This window comes from Myotis myotis, unplaced genomic scaffold (genome assembly GCF_014108235.1).
Source record: "Myotis myotis isolate mMyoMyo1 unplaced genomic scaffold, mMyoMyo1.p scaffold_m19_p_4, whole genome shotgun sequence".
Lineage (NCBI taxonomy): Eukaryota > Metazoa > Chordata > Mammalia > Chiroptera > Vespertilionidae > Myotis > Myotis myotis.
In genome coordinates this window covers 8,671,575-8,693,654 of record NW_023416346.1, presented here as the reverse complement: position 1 = coordinate 8,693,654, position 22,080 = coordinate 8,671,575, and the positions used below count along the sequence as shown (strand labels likewise).

Here is a 22,080-nt window from a genome sequence, read left to right as displayed (position 1 = left end):
ATACAGTCAAGCTCACGTCTCTTCAGCTCCAGGCGTGCAGCTCACATCCTGATCTTCACTAGCCTGGGCCCATCCTGAGGGCCCTTCTCCCTCCCCTCCTGGCTTCTCAGATGCTCAAGAAACACTTGGGATGTCTGGACATGGGTAGCAAGAGGAGACTGGGCTTGGGACCAGAGTTAGCCTAAAACAACATTGCACACAACATAGCAATTAAACATCCCTGCTCCCTGGGGACCCTGCACCCCCTTTGGTCCCTCTTGTCAACAGATCAGTTTCCCCCTAAATATCCAGGCCTTGCTAGAGGACTTGGAAGGGGAGGGTGCATGGGAGCAGAGGGGGCCAGAAGAGCTCTGAAAGTCTATTTTACAGGACAAATTTCCCCATTCTAGACAGTATCAGAAGGAGAGACATTAAAGCAAGAAAGCCTGATTCCTCAGCTGATAGTAGAAAAACCTGCATTTTCACTTTTGTTTTCTTTTTCTGAATGAGAGAGAGAGAGAGAGAGAGAGAGAGAGAGAGAGAGAGAGAGAGAGAGAGAGAGAAAATGAGAGAGAGAGGAAAGAGATTGTAGAAGTGGAAAAGGCGGCAGCAGAGACAGGCCCTAGAACTAGAAACACCTCTTTCCCAGTCCCCCACCCCTGGGGAGGTGTTGGCAAAGGTGCCTAGATTCCGGGTGGTTTGAGGGGCTGGGGCTGGAGCTCAGAAAGAAAGGCTCCTGTATGGGGCCCTACCCCTCCCTTTCTGTTTGCCCCATCATGGTGGCCATGACCTTCACCCTGTCTGTCTGCCTATCAGCCTGCTTCACATGACACAGTAGGGTTCTCTGGGAGCTGGGGCACCTCCTGTGCCCCAGCAGGGGGCGTGAGTCCTCAGGCACTTCTTGAGGTCCTTGTTGAGCAGGAAGCAGACGATCGGGTTGACGGCAGCCTGGGCGAAACTCATCCAAACAGCAGTGGCCAGGTAACGGTGGGGCACAGCGCAGGCTTTAACAAACACTCGCCAGTAGCAGGCCACGATGTAAGGTGACCAGAGGAGCAGGAAGAGCAGTGTGATCGCGTAGAACATGCGGCCCAGCTGCTTCTCACCCTTGACCTCGTCCATGCCCAGCAGCCGCCGGCTGGCTGCATGCCCATTCTGCCGGATACCCAGCAGGGTTGGTGGCATGGGCCCACGGCCAAAGCCAGCGATCCAGTTGGCAGCAGCCTGGCCGGTGGCCCCAGGGCCATGGAATGTCCAGTTCTGGCTAATGGCTGGCACCATCTGCACTGGCTTCATCTTGCGGTGACGATACTCAAAGAGGAGCAGTTTGCCATAGACAGCATGTGTGGCTGCCATGAGCACAGCCAACATAAGCATGAAACCCAGCGTGTCATTGGCCTTGAAGTAACGATGCTCAAAGATGCACTGGTCCTCCTCACGGATAAACTTGTAGGTGCCCACGTCGAAGACGGGTGGGAAGGCCATGGCCACAGACAGGGTCCAGGCCATGCAGATGACAGCTGCACATGTCCAGAGTGTCATGCGTTTGGCATAGAAGCGGTGGTGGGCGATGGCCATGTAGCGGGTGACGCTGATGCAGAACAGCATGAAGGCCGCATGGAAGCAAAAGAGCACAGCCATAAAGGCCACAATCTTGCAGCTGAGCGCACTGAAGGTCCATGAGGAGCCGTGGCGCACAGAAGCCAGCACAAAGGGAAAGCAGACGGCAGAGCGGATGCCGTCGGCCAGGCACAGGTCCAGGAGAAAGTAGTAAGGAGCCTTGTGCAGGGCACGCTCCTTGAGCACCAGCAGGGACAAGATGGCGTTGCCCGCCAGGCTCACGCACATGATCAGTCCCAGCAGCACCAGCTTGACATACGCCGATGCTGATGGTGGGGACAGAGCACCGCTCACCTCCTCGGGCTCTCCAGTGGTGTTGGCCATAATGAAGGGCAGGGGGTGCTCCCAACCCTATGGAGTCAGCCAGCCCGGTACTCGATGGGCTCTGGGGGACTCCATCAGTTGTCCTGCTGGGCTGCACCTGCAAATGGGGGTAGTGGGAGAGACACAGACATAGAGACAGAGAGATGAGGGTAAGAGAGAGAGAGACAGAGAGGAGAAAACACACAGAGGTACAGAGAAGGAGTGAGAAAGGATAGACCAAAGAGATAGAAAATGGCAACAAAGATATAAATGGGTAAAAAATTGAGACAGAAATGGAGGGGGTAAAAAGAGAGAGACAGGGGAAAAGAAGATGAGAGAGGGACAGAGAGGGAGAGGGACAGGGTGATAGGGGAGAGGAGGAGAGAGGGAGAAGAGGAGAGAGGGAAAAGAGGGAGAGAAACAAGACAGAGACAGGAAGAAACAGATGCAAAGAAAAAGTGAGGAAGAAAAAGAAAGGGCAGTGTTAGCGTGTCTGTGTAGCCACCTCCCCATGTCCCCACCCCTGCTTACTCTCTGGCTGGTGTCAGGCCCTGTCCCTGGCCCACTGCTGCTTCTATCCTGTCCTTGCTGAGTGAGGGCACTTCATATCTCTAGGTGTACTTGGTTACCTGTTTGCTATGTTGATGGGTCTGTGGGGCAGGGATGTTGATGTGGCTCTTTTCCCTTTTTAAAAAAACACACAAACATTTTTATTGATTTCAGAGAGGAAGGGAGAGGGAGAGAGAGAAACATCAATGATGAGAGAGAATCATTGATCAGCTGCCTCCTGCATGCCCCACACTGGGCATACAGCCAGCAACCCAGGTATGCACCCTGACCGGGAAGCAAACTGTGACCTGCTGGTTCATAGGTCCATGTTCAACCACTCAGCCATGCCAGCCAGGCTCTTCCCCCTTTTTTATTGCCATCCACATTGCAATGCAGCACACACACACACACACACACACACACATACATGGCTGAATCAAAAGTTTCACAGAACAGTACTGAGTCTATGTCTAATATACTCTCATTAGTTTCTACTCTATTTCATTCTTTTGGTTGTTTTTTGTTGTTCTTGTTAATGCTGGTAGCCACTCATTAAATAGGTGTATTTATTCATGATCAGGAATGCGCTTAGCCTGCTTAAGGAGCAGTGGGAAAACCCAGTGTGGTTGGAATAGGGCAGTAATAGAAAGTAAGGTCGTAGAGGTGTCCAAGGCCAGGTCATGGAGGGCTGTGGGCGATGACGAGGACTTGGGTTTTTGGTTTAAGTAAGGCAGAGACTGTGTGAATATAAAGATGTAGATATGCTTGTGTGTATTCCTTCATTGAAAAACCATTTATTGCCCTGGCTGGGTATCTCAGTGGTTAGAGCATCATCCCAATAGGTCAAGGTTGTGGGTTTGATTCCCAGTCACAGCACATACAAGAAGCAACCAATGAAGGCATACATAAGTGGAACAACAAATCAACCTCTCTCTCTCTTTCTCTCTCTCTCTCTCTCTCTCATAAATAAAATATTTTTTTAAAAAAAGAGAAACCGCTGAAACCGGTTTGGCTCAGTGGATAGAGCGTCGGCCTGCGGACTGAAGGGTCCGGGGTTCGATTCCGGTCAAGGGCATGTACCTGGGTTGCGGGCACATCCCCAGTAGGAGATGTGCAGGAGGCAGCTGATCGATGTTTCTCTCTCATCAATGTTTCTGACTCTCTATCTCTCTCCCTTCCTCTCTCTGTAAAAAATCAATAAAATATATTTTTAAAAAAAAGAGAGAGAGAAACCATTTATTGAGTATCTATTGTGTGCCAGGCATGGTGGATGCAGCTGTGAACCAGAAAAGGATCCCTGCCCTTGTGGAGCTGACATTCTAGATAAAAAAAGAAGATTGCCCTAACCGGTTTGGCTCAGTGAAAAGAGCGTCGGCCTGCGGACTGAAAGGTCCCAGGTTCGATTCCGGCCAAGGGCATGTACCTTGGTTGCGGGCACATCTCTAGTAGGAGGTGTGCAGGAGGCAGCTGATCGATATTTCTCTCTCATCGATGTTTCTAACTCTCTATCCCTCTCCCTTCCTCTCTGTAAAATATCAATAAAATATATTTAAAAAAAAAAAAAGAAGATACATGGATGAAGTATAGTAGGTCAGATGATGATAAATTCCTACAAATAAAAAAGGAGAAGAGGGGGATAGGAAGTGTTGGGGGGGTGAGATGCAATTTTTGATGAGGTGGACAGGGAAGGTTTTATAGAGGTGTCATCTGAACAATGATCTGAAGGAGGGGAGAGAGTTACTCATGTGGGTATCTGGGGGAAGAGAAGTCCAGGCAGAGGGAACAGCCAGAGCAAAGGCCCTGAGGTGGGACCACAGATGGTACGTTTGAAGAAGCACAGGAGGCCACTGTGGGTGGAACAGAGTGAGTAAGGGGCAAGTGATGTGAGGTGCGGTCACAAAGGTGGCAAGGCCAGATCATGTAGGCATGGTGGGAACTTTGACTTCTATTCTGAGTGAGGTGGGAGCCATAGGAGGGGCCGTGAGCAGAGGTCAGATATGATATGACTAGGGATTGAACGGGATCCTGCTTGCTGCTATGAGGAGCACAGACCATGAGGACAAGTGTGGAAGTTGGGAGACTAGTTAGGAGGCTCCTGCAGTAATCTGGGTGAAAAATAAGAGCACCCCCGTGCCTTTTGCCCTGCTTTAGTTCTTTTTCCTAGAATTTATCTTTTTAAAAATACATATATTTTTATTGATTTCAGAGTGGGAGAGGGAAAGAGAGATAGAAACATCAGTGATGAGAAACAGTCATTGATTGGCTGCCTCCTGCACACCCCCTGCTGGGGATTGAGCCCACAACCCAGGCATGTGCCCTGACCCGGAATCTAACCAGGACTTCTTGATTCCTAGGTCGATGCTCAACCATTGAGCCATGCTGGTCAGGCTAGAATTTATCTCTTTTAACACACTGTATTAATTTACTTAAAAAATTTATGTTTTTATTAATTTCAGAGTGGAAGGGACAGAAATATAGAAGCATCAATGATGAGAGAGAATCATTGATCAGCGGCCTCCTGCACATCCCACACTGTGGCTCGAGCCTGCAACTCAGGCATGTGCCCTGACCGGGAATTGAACTGTGACCTCCTGGTTCATAGGTTGATACTCAACCACTGAGCCATGCTGGCCGGGCTTAATTTACCTTTAAATTTTGCTTTATTGTCTGTCTCTCCCTATGAGAACAAAAGCTCCACAGGGCAGGGCTTATAGACTCACACACTCTCCAATTGACTGAGGGACTAAATGGGCTGGTGGCTCAGGGAGGGCTGCTTGGAAGCATCCAGGTAGTATTTGCTGAGAGAGCAGCCAGTCAATGATTCTCTCTCATCTCATGTTTCTATCCCTCTCCCACCCTGAAATCAATACAAATATATTTATTTTTAAAAAGAGATAACTTCTAGGAAAAGAACTAAAGCAGGGCAGTGCATGAGTGGGAGGGCACAGGCAACACTGGGCAGGAAACAGGTAGAATCCTGGTGTGTGCAGGTTGGGGCAGAGGGTATGGGATTTGATAAGATAACAGGGAAGGTTCAAGAGGGAAGGTTACAAGGCAGACACTGGAAAAGACCAGAGTTACTTTTGAGGCTGGGATGAACTTGAGGTTGGTGAAGGCGGGACTTGAGTGGGTGTCTTTCTAACCCCTCCTCTCTCAGGAAAAAGTGTCCCATCTTGCATTGTTTTCCAGCTCAATCCAACCTGGTCTGCCACAGCTAGCCGGGGCCAGGCTTGTTGATGGCACCCGGAAGTCTCAGAACCAGTGCCAATAGGCCACAAGAAGGTGCTGGGGCAGGGACACAGGGGAAATGGGTTGACAGGTCCCTTTCAGTTGGCCCTCAAGGCCTGATAGTTCCCATAGAACTGTGGACCAGCCAACAGACAGCTGGCTATGTGTAAATGTGTACACACACACACACACACACACACACACACACACACCCCTACCTTAGCCTTGAGAGGAGATAGGGTAGGAAGTTAAAGAGACAAAAATGGAGTGTAAGAGAGAGAGTCAAAGAGACACATGGAGTAACAGAGAGGAGAAAGAGATAGGAGCAGAGAGAGAGACAGAGGGAGAGGAAGGTGGGGGGAGAGAGACAGAGACAAAGAAAGGGGAGACAGCCTTACACACAGAGAGGAAGAGATAAAAAGAGAAACAGAAAGGGGAAGAAGAGAAAAAGGGAGTGAGACAAAAGAAACAGAGGTACACAGAGAGAAAAGGAAAGAGCAGGAGAGAGATAAAAAATAAAGACAGAGATAGAGATACAAAAATAGAGATAGTGAGGGAGAAAGACAGAGATAGAGAGAAAGAGACAGAAAACAAAACAAAACAGAAACAGCCAGAAAAGGAGGGACAAAGGGAGGGAGGGAGAGAGATAGGTAGATATTGAGGTAGATAGATAGCAGGGGAGGGAGAAAACCAGGAAACAAAGAAAGATATAGAGAAATAGAGATGGGGTGGGGGAGTGAGAGACAGATGAAGAGAGGGGGGTGGAGATAGAGGCAGAGAAAGAGAGAGGCAGAAATAAAGATGAAGATACAGAGAGGGGGACAGGGAGACATACTAAGACCAAGAAGGTGGATAATGTGTACATAGTCCAGAATGAAAACAAAAGCAAATGCTAAAATAAAACAAAAGAAAAAAAGAATAGCAGCAAAGGAACAAAACCCTGGTGTTGCTTGGAAAGCTGGGGCACTTATATAAGCCACTGAGGAGAGAGTTCTTCTGAGCACAGACTCAGCCTGGTGCCCAGACGTCTTTAGACACAGATACACAAGACACCTGCACACTCACACTGACACACAGCCTACTGCAATGGAGACCCATGGACAGCAACCAGTTCACACATAGGGACATCGTGCCTGCGCGCGCGAGCGTGCGCGCGCGCGCGCGCACACACACACACACACACACACACACACACACACACGGAGGGCGTACCATGTACGCTGCCTTCGTCGCACAGGTACAGTGTACCCGGCCTAAACGCCAGTGCTTCGTCCTCAATTGAGGCATTACTGCCCCCTAGGGGACATTTTCGAAATTTGTAGGTGCATTTTTGGTTGTCACCATGCTGGGGTGTAGGGTGTCATTCTAACATTTAGGGGTACCAGGTGAGGATACTGGCGACCCAACAATGTGTGGGGCAGTCCCACACAGCCAACATATTGTCCCGTATCCCCTAGGACTTTGGATTTGTAAGGAACTGAACCTAGAATCTACCTCTATTTCAGAGATAAACACAATTTCCCTCATTTTTAATATACAGTAGGTCCTCGAATAAGGTTTCATTCAATGTTGTATGGTTATAACGTTGACAAGATGCATTTAGGAACTTAAATCTTGTTTACATCAGTCAGCCTGTGGTAAAACTGGTTTTGTTATACGTCATTTTGCCACAATTTCAAGAACCCATTGATGATGTTAAGCGAGGATTTACTACACTCAGAATTATCCAGGAGTGTGGCTAAGTTCACAGGAGACTGTATTTTGTTTTGTGGAGCACTTTCCTTGAGCTGTTTGATATTTCAGAAAAATCTTAGCCCTAAGCCTTTGCCTGTCATTTTCCTGCAGTTTTTACAAGGGGCAGCTTCTGACTTCCCCCTTCTTAATCCATGTAATCAGTGTAAGATGTTACATACCTCTAACTACTTCTTTGAATCTCCTGGGGAGGGTTATGGCCAAGCACTTACATATTGAAATACAAATTGTTTTCTTATAAACCACTTCCTTTTTATTTCTTATTTATTTGTACTAGAGTTAATACAATATGACTATTGTATAAAATACTATATGGATTTTCTTTTGAAATTGTATGTGGAGAAAGATTATATTATTTAAGAACTTCGTGTACAGATAGTAAAGAGGCATTGCAAAATGTTACATAAAAGAGGGTGTTGGGTATAAGAGGGCTGAGAATTACATACACAGTCAGACACACTCACACATATACTTGTGCAATGGTTCATAAACCCACAATTATAACCCCCCCCCCTCAAATACACACACGTGAACTCTCAAATCCTGACAGATACACACCTGTAAACCTACTCGCTGTCACACATAGACTCAGATATTCCCTTTGTATCAATGTACCTGCTTATTCAAATCCTCTCACATATCCAGACAAGCTCTTCCAACACAGGTATGCAACCAGTGGCATACCTATATCGTCACATATACAAACACTATTACACACATTAACAGTCAGCTTCAAAGTCACTTACACGGGCCACCATGCTCACATGCACTTGAACCTTGCTACACACATACACACAACACAAAGAGAAAAACTGCCCATGTGTACAGTCATACTCACAGACATGTGTACACACACAAACTTGCTCACAATACAGATACACTTACATGATATACACATCTTGCAACAGGTATACACCAAGAGGTAGTCCTGTGCATGTGCAGACAAGCCAAGCCCTGCACACGCAAGTGGAAACATTAGCAGATCTGCCAGGCTGGTGGGCACCTGCCACAGAAGGGGGCCAGAACAAGATGGGATTCTTGTTCATCTTCAGTGAGGTTTTATTGGTTTTCCCCATAAGTATACAATGTTTGTTTTTCTTTTAATTTGATCGCATTTTTATTGTTTCACAACTATTTTTCCTACAGAAATAGAAGGGTTGTGTGATTGTTGCTATTATTACTATTATATGGTATTAGGTGTTCCTAAGAGGAATATAATTAGCTTGCTAATTTCCTTCATCGTTGCTTCTTTATAAAAGAAACTGTTTTCTTCTAGAACATTTGAGACAGAAAAAAGTAGAAAGAATCCTGTAATGAACCTCAGTGCACCTATCACCCAGGTTCACCAATGACCAACTCATAGGGTCTTATTTCACCTATACCCTCACACACTGCCCCCACTTACAGAATATTTTGAAGCATATCTATTATACCATTTTATTCATAAGTATTTTAGTATTTTTAAAAGAATACATTTAAAAACATTAAAATAATACCATATTTTTATTATTTCTTAGAGTATTCATTTACTTGCTATTGGCTTTTAATACTAACAATTAGCCAAATCTGATTCTTGGTGGAATGTCATAATTAGTTATTATCCTTTGTTTTTAGATAAAAATATTTGTCAGTAAATGAATGAAGCCTGACTGTAGTTGAATGGAATTGATTCACTGAAGAGAAAGCTAGGCTTTTATGGCTGCTTTCTTAACACTGCAAAAGACCTAAAATTTGTTTACTGAAAAACTCAGTTTTCAGAAGTCACAAAGCTCGGCTGACCCCTTCAATATTTTATTTTATATTTTATTTTTTTTAAGAGAGAGTGGAAGGGAGAGGGAGAGACAGACAGAGACATCAAAGTGAGAGAGACACATGGATTGGTTGCCTCTTTCATGTGACTGGGCAAGGATTGAGCCTGCAACTGAGGTACATGCCCTTGACTGGGAATCAAACCCAAGATCCTTCCGTCTGCGGGCCAACGTTCTATCCACTGAGCCAAACTGGCTAGGACTCTTCAATGTTTTATATTCAAGTAAATTCAATTGTTAAGAAATGTTTTCCCCCATCATGATGGACTTTTTATTATTATTATTAAAGCTGGAAAATCAGGAGACTCACAGGACAAACACAGGAATTTCCCGTCCCAAAAAAATCCGGGATGTCCATAATTTAAGCAATCTACCGAAGATTGTCTCAAATTTGCATTTAGCTGCCCAATTAGTCCTTTCTTTCTCAGCCTAAATGTCTGATTTGTGTGGAAAAGTTATCAAAAGAAACTTCATTTCTTAGTAGGCTATGTTGGTCAACTGACCACAAAACATTATCACACAGAGAAAGATCTGGACTTCTTAAAGCATCTGGAAGTGCAAATTAAGAAACCAAGGCTCATTTATGAGATGGATTAGAACATTTTTAGATAGAGCTCAACCAGCTAGTGACAGGGTTACAAGATTAGCAAGTAAACCTAAGATGCCCTTCCCAGTAGAATCTCACATGTTAGCAGTCTGCCAGGATTGTCCATGCTATACTTGAAACCCAGGAGGTAAAAATAGGAAAGGGGCCACTTTCAATGATTGCTATTAGGAGATAGTGTGGACAGGTCAAAGGACATCAAGATGACATTAACCCAGAAGACTACTGAATCAAAGAGTTTTCATTTTACATTGATGCATCTCTGGATGTTAACTAATTGTCATGGTTCATAGGATTAGTCAGAAACCCTGAAGAGACATGCAAGAAGCACTGAAAAAACTAAGGTTGAAATTCAAGGTGATACATATTTTTAAATATTGTGGAAACTGCATATGTCTGTGAACTGGTGCTGTTTTTGTGATGGCAGGAAGTTTATATCTGGAATTTGTTCTGAAAACACTGAGATTCATTCACCGAGGAGCCCTTAACTTATAAAGCTTGCCTGTAGCCTGATGGTGTGGGTCAGTGGTTGAGGGTCGACCTTTGGAACCAGTAAGTTAGGGTTTGATTCCGAGTCAGGGCACATGCCTGTGTTGCAGGTTTGATCCCCAGTGGGGTTTGTGCAGGAGGCAGCCAATCAATGATTCTCATCATTGATGTTTCTCTCTTTCCCTCTCCCTTGCTCTCTGAAATCAATAGAAATTATATATATATATATAGTTGCCTATAGGTTTAATGTCTACAGTAAATGATCCTAGGTGAATTTAATTAAATTCAAAGCACCACCCACCTGCATGTCAGCTTTCTGTGAAGCAGTGGGATCAGTACACCCTTCTCTGTTGCTTTAAACCTAAGTGTGTAAGGATTTGGTAAAAGATTTATGAGTCAAAAGAAGTTTCAGCATTTCTTTGTGAACGATCATCACGTTGCAGATTTGATGCTTACTGGTTTAAACAAATGGCATTTTGAGCACATGAATAAAATTATATAAAAATTTTTAAGACGCTAAAAAATATGTAAAGGTGTACTGACAAGGTTGCTTTTTTTAAAAGTACAATGACAAGGTTTATGGATTCAAAGCCAAACTTCAACTTAGAAGCAGTAAGGTCAAGCATGGCTCCCTGGATGATGGTTAGTTGGCATTAGAAGCTGAATACTAAAAAGAGACTTATTAAGACGAGTGGAGTAATGTCTGTGTCTACTTAGGGGGGAAGCTTCATGACTATTTTGAAATACTCAAAATGAAAATTTTCTGTTGGATTCAAAACTTATGAGCATTCGTTGCAAGAAATTTCAACATTACATTCGACTGAAAGAAAAGAAAAAGGCATTAGATTTAAAGGCATGTGTGCTTTAAAGCCACCTTTGAAGCACAAAATTCAAAGACTATGAATTATCCAAGTTCTGCTTATTGATGAGAAAGGAGTTTTAACCAATTAAAAACATACTCTTCAAAAAAGATAGAAAAAGAAAAGAAAGAAAGAAAGAAAGAAAGAAAGAAAGAAAAAAAGAAAGAAAGAAAGAAAGAAAGAAAATACTATTTGACCTATTTGACCATTTGCTGCCACCTACTTAATGCAAGCAGTTTCCTGTTGATGGTGACTACCAAGAGATAGAAGCGATCATGTAGCTACTTTGGGCATAAAACCTGGGTTTCTGCCTGGCCATGGCAAGAACAAGTGAGTTATCAAAGGGAGGTGAAATGAGGAGGCACGAACAAACAATTGTTCCATTTCTTTGGAAAGGTTGGTATCATCAGCCATATTCAACACTAGAAACTGCATCTGATGCTTCAAAAATGGTACTTGATGACTCCAAAGTTCATGCCTTTGAGGTGAGCTTTGCTGATCTGCAGAACTACGCAGCTTCATTTCAGACATTCAAGCTAATTATTGAGGGCATTGGGGCAAATTGTGCCTGAGCATCCTCCATGGAATGGATCTTACCTTCAACAACATGCCTTCCAAGATCAAGGAGTGGCAGGCCATGGTGGAAGTTTATATCCATGTCAAAACTGGTTATTTTAATTTATTTGGGGTGTGTGTGTGTTTACCAAGAAACAAAATAACTTAATGTAGATCTATGCTCAGCACCAAGTGATTTACCAATCATGATAAAAATGACCATAAATGAATTAAATGACCAAAAACTAAATCAAGGCCATCAGACCAAAGTCTCACAATTATGTTGACCACTACTAATTTGCATGAGGGAATAAAAAAGTTATAGTTCCAGAAGTGAGTCAAGTGTGCTATGAGAAAATTTCATTTCAAAGTTGTAATCAAATTTTATAAATTCCCTAAAACGTTGCATTTTTGTTTTTCTTACCAATTTACAAATTAATAATATCAAGAAAATGTAAGGAATTTATTTTCATCAAACCCCAGTACCCCTAAATTAAATCCTCTTCAGTTTACTCCAGTGTGCCATATACCTATTTCACCTTCTCTGTGTGCTGGGTTACTAATGCCCTAGCACATTACATCGAGTCACATTGCATAGACACACTAGCATACACAGACAGATACATGCACACAGGCACATGCGCACACGGAGATTCAAATTTGCATTCCCTTTCAGACTTATATCAGCCAATAAGTGCAGCAAAGTGCACACACACACACACATACACCCTTCCATAGAAATATAGGCCTAGGCAGAGACACATTCACCATTCACATGGACACACGTGCAGACACATACACCTACAAACCAAATCGTATGGACCCACATGCTGTCAGACATAGTCATGAATGCACGGAACTGACATTCATTTAGACACAGGCAAGTCCTGCTCACATCCTCCAGATCCAGGCCTTCCCCCACCTTATGCTCTTACGCTAAGGTATTAAAACCCACTCTCTTATACAAACTCTGCCCTCCCACACATACACATACACATACACATACACACAGTATAAAAATCGCCCCTGGCACATATACACACAGTACAGACATGCTTGCACATACAGGCACATCGCTCAGGCTCACTGCTACACACACAGAAGCAGGCAGGCATGGGGAGCAGTGCAGACTCATGCATTTATACCCACAGAACCACTCATGCTTATAAACACAGATAGGAACAAATCCTCTGATGCACACACCCATTCACACCTACATGTACATTCACACAACAGAGATACACATCCTAGCACATGGCCAGATAGGCACAAATCTTTTACACACACACACTTACATCATCACATATAAGCGTGGATACCAACATTCTTACATTTATAGACCCTCACAACAGAGATTCATAAGCACACATTTACATTCTAACCACTACAAACATGTTTACATATTCAGATAAAAAGACACTCTCACACATGCACACACACATATGCAGGCACATCAGCAATGAAGGTAACACCTGCACTCACATGGACACAACACTGCCACAAATACAGGTGTGTGCACTCATACACCAGATGTCCATGCACTGGGAAATACACACTCAGGACCATATCCCTGCCATCAACCTACTAGACACACACTTCCTTCCTCATACATCCACAGATGTATACACACACACTGCGACACATAAAAGTACAAACCTAGTTTTATGTACAAACACTCTCACATATACACAGGATCTGCTCATTCTGTCATACATACACATGGATACAGGTGTATAAAATGTGCACACAGAAATAATCCCATTCACACCCCCAGGTGGACACATAATGTTACTTACACATCAGCACATGTAATAATTACAGCACGGGATAACACCCTATTTGGCACAGAGGACTCATTACGTGTCAGGCACTGTCCTAAGCACTTTTCAAATATTAACTCAACCAATCCTCCCCCTCAGAGACAGGCTGTATTATTACCCTTTCTTACAAGTAAGAAACTGGAGCTTAGTTGAGGTTAGGTGACTTGCCCAAAGCTGCACAGCTAAAAAATGGCAGAACTAGGATTCAAACCCAGAGTCTGGCTCCAGAGACCTTGCAGATTCAACTTATTCATGTGTAGAAATGCATTCACCTCATGCACATATACATATACACACCATCCTAGCACAAGTATGTGCACACACAAGCCATGTACCAACATGCTCAGGTACAGATGCTCACACATACGCATGTATGTGTGCACAGACACTCCAGCAGAGGTATAGATGCCCTAGGAAAGATATATATTCATACACACACTCACAATCACGCATACAGACACACCCACACTATCAAACACACAAAACACCCAGATACACCACCTACACAGCATCCAGATAAGTCCACATTTACATACAGATACACCCGCATTTTCAGGTACTTCCCCACCCAAATACACCAAACACTTTTATACAAACTAACCATATTTGCTCACAAGCACACCCCCTGACCCAGTTACATTCACACTCACACACCCTGCACAGATTTAGCTATACACTCTCTCTTTCACGTACCCAGATAACCTGATCTCTTTCTTATACACCATCCAGAAAGAAACCCACATATCCTGCTTAAATATACCCATTCTCATACACCCTGATCCAGCTAGGTGCACATTCTCACACACACTATTCAGATGCACTCACTTTCACATGCATACTCAATACTGATACAGCTATACTTTCTTGCACACATCCCATCTCAACACACCCACTCTTATACACACACACACACACACACACACCCCTCAAATACACTTACAGTTACAGGCACTCCACCCAGATACAGCCACACTTACACAAACTCCAAACTCAGTATATCCACACTCTTACATACAATATTAAGATACACTCAAACGCACCCCCCATCCCAGAGCCCTCATATCCAACCCAAGCACACCTACAATCTCTTACAGACATTATCAAGACACACCCAAAATGAGACACACACCATTCAAAGACACTACACTGTCACACACCCCACCCAGACACTCACATTCACAAATTCCCAACTCAAATACATTCACACACAGATACCCACCTACATATAATCCAGAGACACCTACTCACACACAAATCCTATCCATATACATCCAGACTTTCTCATGTTGTTTCTCTGTCTGTTTCTTTGTCTCTCTGTTTCTGTCTGTCTGTCTGTCTGTCTTTCTCTCACCCACCTCCCATCAAACACAGCTCCAGTCACATGGCTCTACCCAGATCCATCCACCCTCTCACACACCCTCCAGATTCCTCCCATATGGACCATTGAGATATAATCACTCCCTACACACATAATCTAGATACACTCCACTACTGTCTATACATCTGCATTTACACACATCCCACTGAGATATATCCAACTCTCACACATGCCATCCAGGTGCACATCTCCAGACACTCCACTGCCTAGATACATCCAATGCTCTCAACCCCTCAACACCATCCACACACACACCAAACACAAACTTCCCACCCAGATATGCCCCCAAACTCTCTTTCACACCCGCCATCCAGTTATATACACACTCACATACATACCCAAGTACATACATACCCAGATACAAAACCAAAGCTCTCACAGCACACCATCTAGATTACCTTAGCACACGCTCTGCCACCCAAACATACCTGTGCTCTCAACCACCCATCATCCAGATACACTCACATTCAAATACATTCCCTCAAAATACACCCACATACTATCTCACACACAGCCTAGGTGTACTCATCATCCAGATACACCCACTCACACCCTAATACACCCACACTCACTCCAACCCAATTAAACCCAAACACACCCCATCCAGATACACTCACACACTCCTCCTACCAAACACATCTGTGCTCTCAGACCCCCACCGCACTCAGAAACACCTACTCTCTCTTACACATACACACAATCCAGATCCTCCTCCTCCTCTTAATCACCATCATCTAGAATACTCACAGTCCATACACACAACGCAGATACACCCATTCTCTCTCAATACACCCCTACACACCATCCATAGTACCCTCCAATTATATGTACATTCACATACGCCCCCATCCTCACCAAGATGTGCCCAAATTCTTTCTCTGACACACATACACCCTCTAGATATACTCCATCATACACTTTCATTGCCTAAATACACTTGTGCTCTCACCCACCTACACATCATCTAGGTATGCTCTCACTTGAATGCCCCATCCCATTACACCCATACTCTCTCATACACATACTCTACCCCCAAACACCCACATCCTCTTACACATACAACACAGATATATCCACATTATCAAACATATATATATATATATATATATATATATATATAATTCAGATACTCCCACTCTCTCTTGCATCATCCAGATACATCCATCCTCACATACCCCACAAATATACACATCCTCACACATGTTCCCACCCAGCCACACCCAATCTCTTCCTCATATGATCTTCCACCCAAATAGGCTGATACTCTCAGAGTACCTTACAAACACACCATTTACATACATCCACACTCACATTCATCCTTCCCAAATAAAGGTTTCCCCTCTATCCAAAACTACAGCATTCCTATGAAACCTTTTGTAAGTCGAAATGGTGTAAAGTCAGAAGTATCTCCCTCTTTCTGAAAGTTTGTGTTATGCCACTTTGCTTTTATGAAAAAAAGCCATTACCTTACTAAAGTAGGTCTTTCATGAAAGGGAAATGGCTTAATGAGAACGTTTGGAAAGCGGAGTATACCTGTACACCCAAATAGCTCACATATACACCCTAACCAGAAACACCAAGGCTCTCTCTTACATACATACAATGCAAATACTTTCTCTCTCCCTCTGCCTCCCTACTTTCCCCAGATATACTTTCACTTACACATACACATTCACATCTAGATTTCTGCCTGGATGGCATAATTTGGGTGCTTTCTGTGAAAATTATTTATATAGATAAGTATATTCACACACATTTACACATGGGTGTACTCACACATATAAACACTCAGGTATGTACATGCTTGTCAATGAGATGATATATTCATATAGAGACATTCTAACACACATAGACTTACACACACAACTGAGCATGTACACCTGTGAGCATATTCACATGCACACAGATTTGTACAGCATTCATTTTTCTCTGTACACAATCAGGCATAAATATATTTTTAAAACACACAAATCACAGATGTGCACATCATGCATGTTCCCACATGTTCATGCATCCATATGAGAAGTATGTAAACAAAAGAAGATTCATTTACACTTACATTCCCGGATAGACTTGGACACAAAGGTATGTCCACACACATGCACACAGGGAAGAAAAATCACATATTCCACATACTTGTACATCTGCAAAAGAAGAATTGGTAACACTCATCATGACACACACATGCAAAGTCATCCTCATACACACACATACACACTTATAGGCCAATAGTGGCATGGACACACATTCATTTACACTGTTCCACAACATATGTTCCAGAACAAACGATAGTATATAAGCACAACACACATATGCAAATAATTAGAACTGTGAAAACTGGTACATTCACATATCTGTACATTCAGCTAGGTACACACACAGGCATATTCACACACACACACACTTAGATGTGCATGGGCACAAGAAATGTGCTTGGACACAGGAAATATTTAATGCACAAAATATTCACTCAAATGCACACATGGCCAGATGTTAACACATACTAACATAGACACATATATACATTCAGTCACATATCCACACTCACACTTAGAAATTCAAACAAAACATGAGACATGTGCACTCAAGTATTATGAAATGTAGTTATTCAAGCATACCACAATCAGCCATGCACTCACACATAACAGCGTACCCACAAACAATGAGACATATACACAAATGCATCTATTCACCTTGCACACAGCCTTTTGTGCAGATACATACAGGTGTACACCTCCCCCAGCCCTACCCATCCATATACATAATCAAATGGGCACACACAAAATATATTTCCATACACAAAACATGTTTTCACACACTCACCCTTACCCACACAATTAGTTCTCCTTATACTAATGTGGCCATCTACACTAAACATTTCCCCAATCAGATGTAAACCCAGAGGGATGTCTACAAACAAAATGTACTCAAGCATGCACACAGACATATACACAATTAAAAATACTGGAGAATCCACATGGACATTCACATACTTACATATGAGGCCTACTCATACATATACATGGCAGACACACCCATATAGAAGCATGTGCACACACATACCCTGTCATACATTCATGGACATATAAACATGCCTTGCACTCACAAACATACCATTTAGATGCACCTACACACATATGCACACATGGGCACATACAGATATACATGATCAGATACAACTCGGCATTCACCTATTTGGACATGTAGTCCCAGACATTCTGAAACCCTCACACTCACACACATACACTCAAAGACAAATTGATACCACACACATACAACCAGACATTCAACAGGCTTACTTACTCAGAGCAACACACCCTCATCCAGACTCAGAATCACACATGCCCATTTGCTTACCCAGAGAGACATGCAAAGTCATACCCACTCCCCTATACACACACACAAGCCTACCCAAACATGCACACACTTGCACACACCTTCACGTGGCCTGCTCACAGACACAGACTCATACACATCCACAGTGCTCATGAACAGACACACAAACACAAACAGACTACACACACAGCCACATTTTCAGTTGCACATACACACCCACACTGAGGGCCAGATGCCTCCGGACCGCAAGCTGGGTCCTTTCCCTTCTGCACCAAATGCTTCTTCAGAAAAGTCTACTCTAGACCTCAAAGCCCCACCCTTCCCTGCCCCCACATAGGGCATTTTCTGGGCCTCAGTCTTTCTCCTCCTCCTCCTCCCCAGCCTTGAGGACCCTTCTCCAGCCACCAACCCCTCACCCAGTGTTCCACCACATGTCCACACCCAAAAACCAGCCAGCAGACCCCACTGTTTCCCTAGCCCAGGCTCTAGGTTAGCAACTCTCTGGGACCCGTCCTCCACAGGTCTGACTGCTGCATGGGCCACACCCCAGCTCTACCCAAAGCCCTGAGATCTCAGAAGCTTCAGCCTTGTCAATAGGCCATGCCAACCACTGACCACAGGCCAAACTCTTGCCAAGTCTCCCCTCAACAGGGAGACGCATACATCACCAGGGCCAGGAATGCTGCAGGCTGCAAGCCAGGCCTCTGCTAGATCATAGGGGGGAGGGGGCAGCTCAAGCCTCTGTGTGTGTGTGTGTGTGTGTGTGTGTGTGTGTGTGTGTGTGTTTCTGCACAGACAGGGGACTGGGCAAGTGCAAGAAAAGGAGCCTGGAGTGGGGTGGGGACAGGAGGCTTTGCTCATAGCCACCACTTATCACTCCCTACAAATGAGGAGCTATAACACAGAGCTGATCTGCCTCCACTCTACTACTCCCCATATGCCTACCTGCTGCCCTGTCCAGATCTCTACCAAGACCCTGGAGAAGAGGGGTCAGCGTCTCCCCTGAATAATCAATAACAATATTAATCATGAATAATCAGCAACAGTATTGACTATGAGCTTTGCTGACACTGCTTCAGAGCCACTTCTATACACATCTTTTATTTCCATGCACCAACTCATTTAGTCACTACACACACCCATGATGGAAGGGTCACCAGTCTCTTTGTCAGATGGGAAAACAGGTTTAGTGAGAGGCCCGCTTTCACTAAAGTTGCAGTTAGGGGAAGTGCCCCTGGAGAATCCATGCTCTCCATGTACCAGGCTTTCTTGCCCCTCCAGACATAGAGAACACTGGCCACTATGCACAAGGCTATAAGATCTTGGGGTCCCAGACACAGCATGCATGTCTGAAACAAAGACAGACAGCCTTGAGATGGAGGCTGGGGTCCACACTGTGGGGACAATCATGTTGTGTCTGGCCCCTGCAGGTTGATGTGTGGTGTGGTCCTTGTCCCCACAGAGCCATTAGACAGCCTAGGGCCTGGAAATGCTCCCCGCCCCCTCCCTCACCTTCCTTTTAGCCCTACAGTGTGGCTTCCTCCCCCTATCTTGGAATCGCAGCAATATCTTCGGTGGTGAGTGAGCAAAAGTCTACTACCTGTGGGGGAAAACAGGGGAAGAAGGGAAGGAAGCAATGGAGGGAGGGAGGGAGAGATGAAGGAAAGAAGGAGTGGGGGGTGGTCTGGGCTGGGAGCAGCTTCTCTATCATGTCTACCCACTTGCCTGCTCACACAGACAGGCAGACAATATGCATGCAGGCCAAGGAACCTGGAGGAGAGTGGAAGAGGAGGGAGAGGGAGAGGAGGCAGCTGCAGGAGGCTGAGCCTGCTTAGGGTGCAGGCATTGTGAGGAGAGCACCACCGGCTCCCAGGCATGCCTTCCACAGCTAGCACACAAGGCAATGTTAGCACAGCCTCTTGTCCAAATGCAACCATGATGATAACAGACCCCGTGCTGGGGAAACAGGTGGTGGTACCCTTTCTCATGGGACATTTGGGATTGGGAAAGATGGGGATGGCTAGAGGACTCTCCAAGCTTGGGTGTCCAAGTAGCCCTTGTGATGGAGCAGAAAGAGAGAGAGACTAACAGAGAGAGAGAGAGAGAGAGAGAGAGAGAGAGAGAGAGAGAGAGAGAGAGAGAGAGAATGCAGTGATGGAGACTCTGAAATCTGTGTGGGGAGACAGAAGAGAAGTCCCAGCCCCCATCCTTGGTGGAGGGATGCTGACTACTTACCTGGGCTCCTTTCAGCAGGGCTGTCTTGGAATCCAGGGAGGGAGCTCAAGCTGTCTCACCCAGGATAAATCACATCCCAGGCCACATTGTGGGACCCTCCGTGATCTGGCGGCCAGTGACACTCCTGCTTCTGTTGCCGTGGATACAGCTGGGCTGGTCTAAATCGCAGACATCAGGGGAAGCAGGCACCGGAGGGGTGCACTGAGCAGGGCTGGGGGTGTTGGGGAACACCAGGTGGGCAGCACACAGCCTTGGGGTGCCCAGCTAGCTGGCAGGTGGGGGTCCGGGCAGGTGCTTCCCCCACTACACACTCCCACCCCCATCTTCATGCCACCGCCAAGCTGGGAGGGGGCCAGCGCTGGCCCCTGCTACCCGTCTGCCCGTCTGGCTGCCGGTCCCTCCGCCCCCCCCCCCGCCCCCCCTGTCTGCCTGCTGGCCGCCGCCTTTTGTCCTCAGAAGACACGGTCCCCGCGGAGCCTCTGCCAAGCCTCTAGCAGATGCTCAGGGTCCGGGGCTCCTCCCTGGGAGCACTTGGGCCATGGCCTGGGAGAGCCCCAGGTTGAGGGGGCTCTCATCCAGGTTCCCCCTGCTCCCTGGGCCTGGAGGGGATGGGGAAGAGGTGCAGGTCCACAGCCAGAGGCAGCAGCAAAGGTGGTGTTGGGGAGGGGATGGACGCCAGAAAGGGGGGTTGGGGTGGAGAGAGAGGCTGGCCTGAGAGCTGTGTCCCGGGTTTTAGATCCGGGTTGAGGAGGGTGGCTCAGAGCATCCGAGGGGGGGTCCTGGTGCAAAACGGGGGCACCACGGGCCTCCCGGGGGGACCCTCCAGGTCTGGGAACCACCGCAGCTCACACAAATCCAGGTTCTAAGATTCCGGGACACTCAGCCTGAATAGAGCATCAATGGGGAGCCCAGGGCCCTCAGCTGGACCCCATCCTGACTGTCCGTCCCCCCTCTCCTCGATTTGCACGGTCCCTACCTCAGGGGCGGGCGGAGGGAGGGAGGAGGGAGGGAGGCAAGGAGAGAGAAGGAGGGAAGGAGGGAGGCTGAGCCGGCAGGGAGACTCCCAGCCGCCAGCCTGGTCCTCCCTGGGGCGGGGCGGGGGGCTGGGGAGGCCGGGAGCAGCCGGCTGGCTGGCTGGCCGACTGGGTGGGGATGCTGGCGTGGCGGCTGTGCTGCCAGGACAATAGCTGGCTGGGGAAGTCAGACTCGGGCTTTTCTGAGATGCTCGAGAGAGGCATGCGTGGAGGTGGGGAGAGGTGGCCAAAAGGCTGCTGAGAGAGGAACTCACAGGGGCTACAAGTGCAGAGGGGACAAGGGTGGGGGCTCTGAGGTTGGGGAGGGGCAGAAAGGTCCTGTGGAAGTTTTGCAAAGGCTTGGGGATGGGAGGGATGCTTAGAGCTCTGAGAGGTGGGGTAGATAACCTTATTTAGAATGGATTCTATGGGCATTTTCCCAGCCAAGACCTAGAGGTGGGCTGGGGGTTGGGGTGGGGGTGGGAAGGGCAGGGAATGCTGCCCAGCTCTGAACAACCCCTCTCAGGAAATCTCCGGTACCACCCTTACCT

General features: G+C 46.0%; 1 protein-coding gene across 1 annotated transcript; it reads right to left on the bottom strand.

Moving 5' to 3' along the window:
• Positions 1 to 490: 490 nt before the first annotated feature.
• GPR173 (G protein-coupled receptor 173) lies at positions 491 to 20,851 on the bottom strand. Its single transcript, XM_036306191.1, has 2 exons — positions 20,517 to 20,851; positions 491 to 2,020 (listed from the first exon to the last, which is right to left on the bottom strand). Exon 2 carries the CDS (start codon positions 1,921 to 1,923, stop codon positions 802 to 804), a length of 1,122 nt encoding a protein of 373 aa, XP_036162084.1. The 5' UTR covers positions 1,924 to 2,020; positions 20,517 to 20,851; the 3' UTR covers positions 491 to 801.
• Positions 20,852 to 22,080: the final 1,229 nt, after the last annotated feature.

Bases quoted from the DNA above. Each gene is read 5' to 3' on its own strand.
- GPR173 (XM_036306191.1), bottom strand. From the start codon at position 1,923: ATGGCCAACACCACTGGAGAGCCCGAGGAGGTGAGCGGTGCTCTGTCC.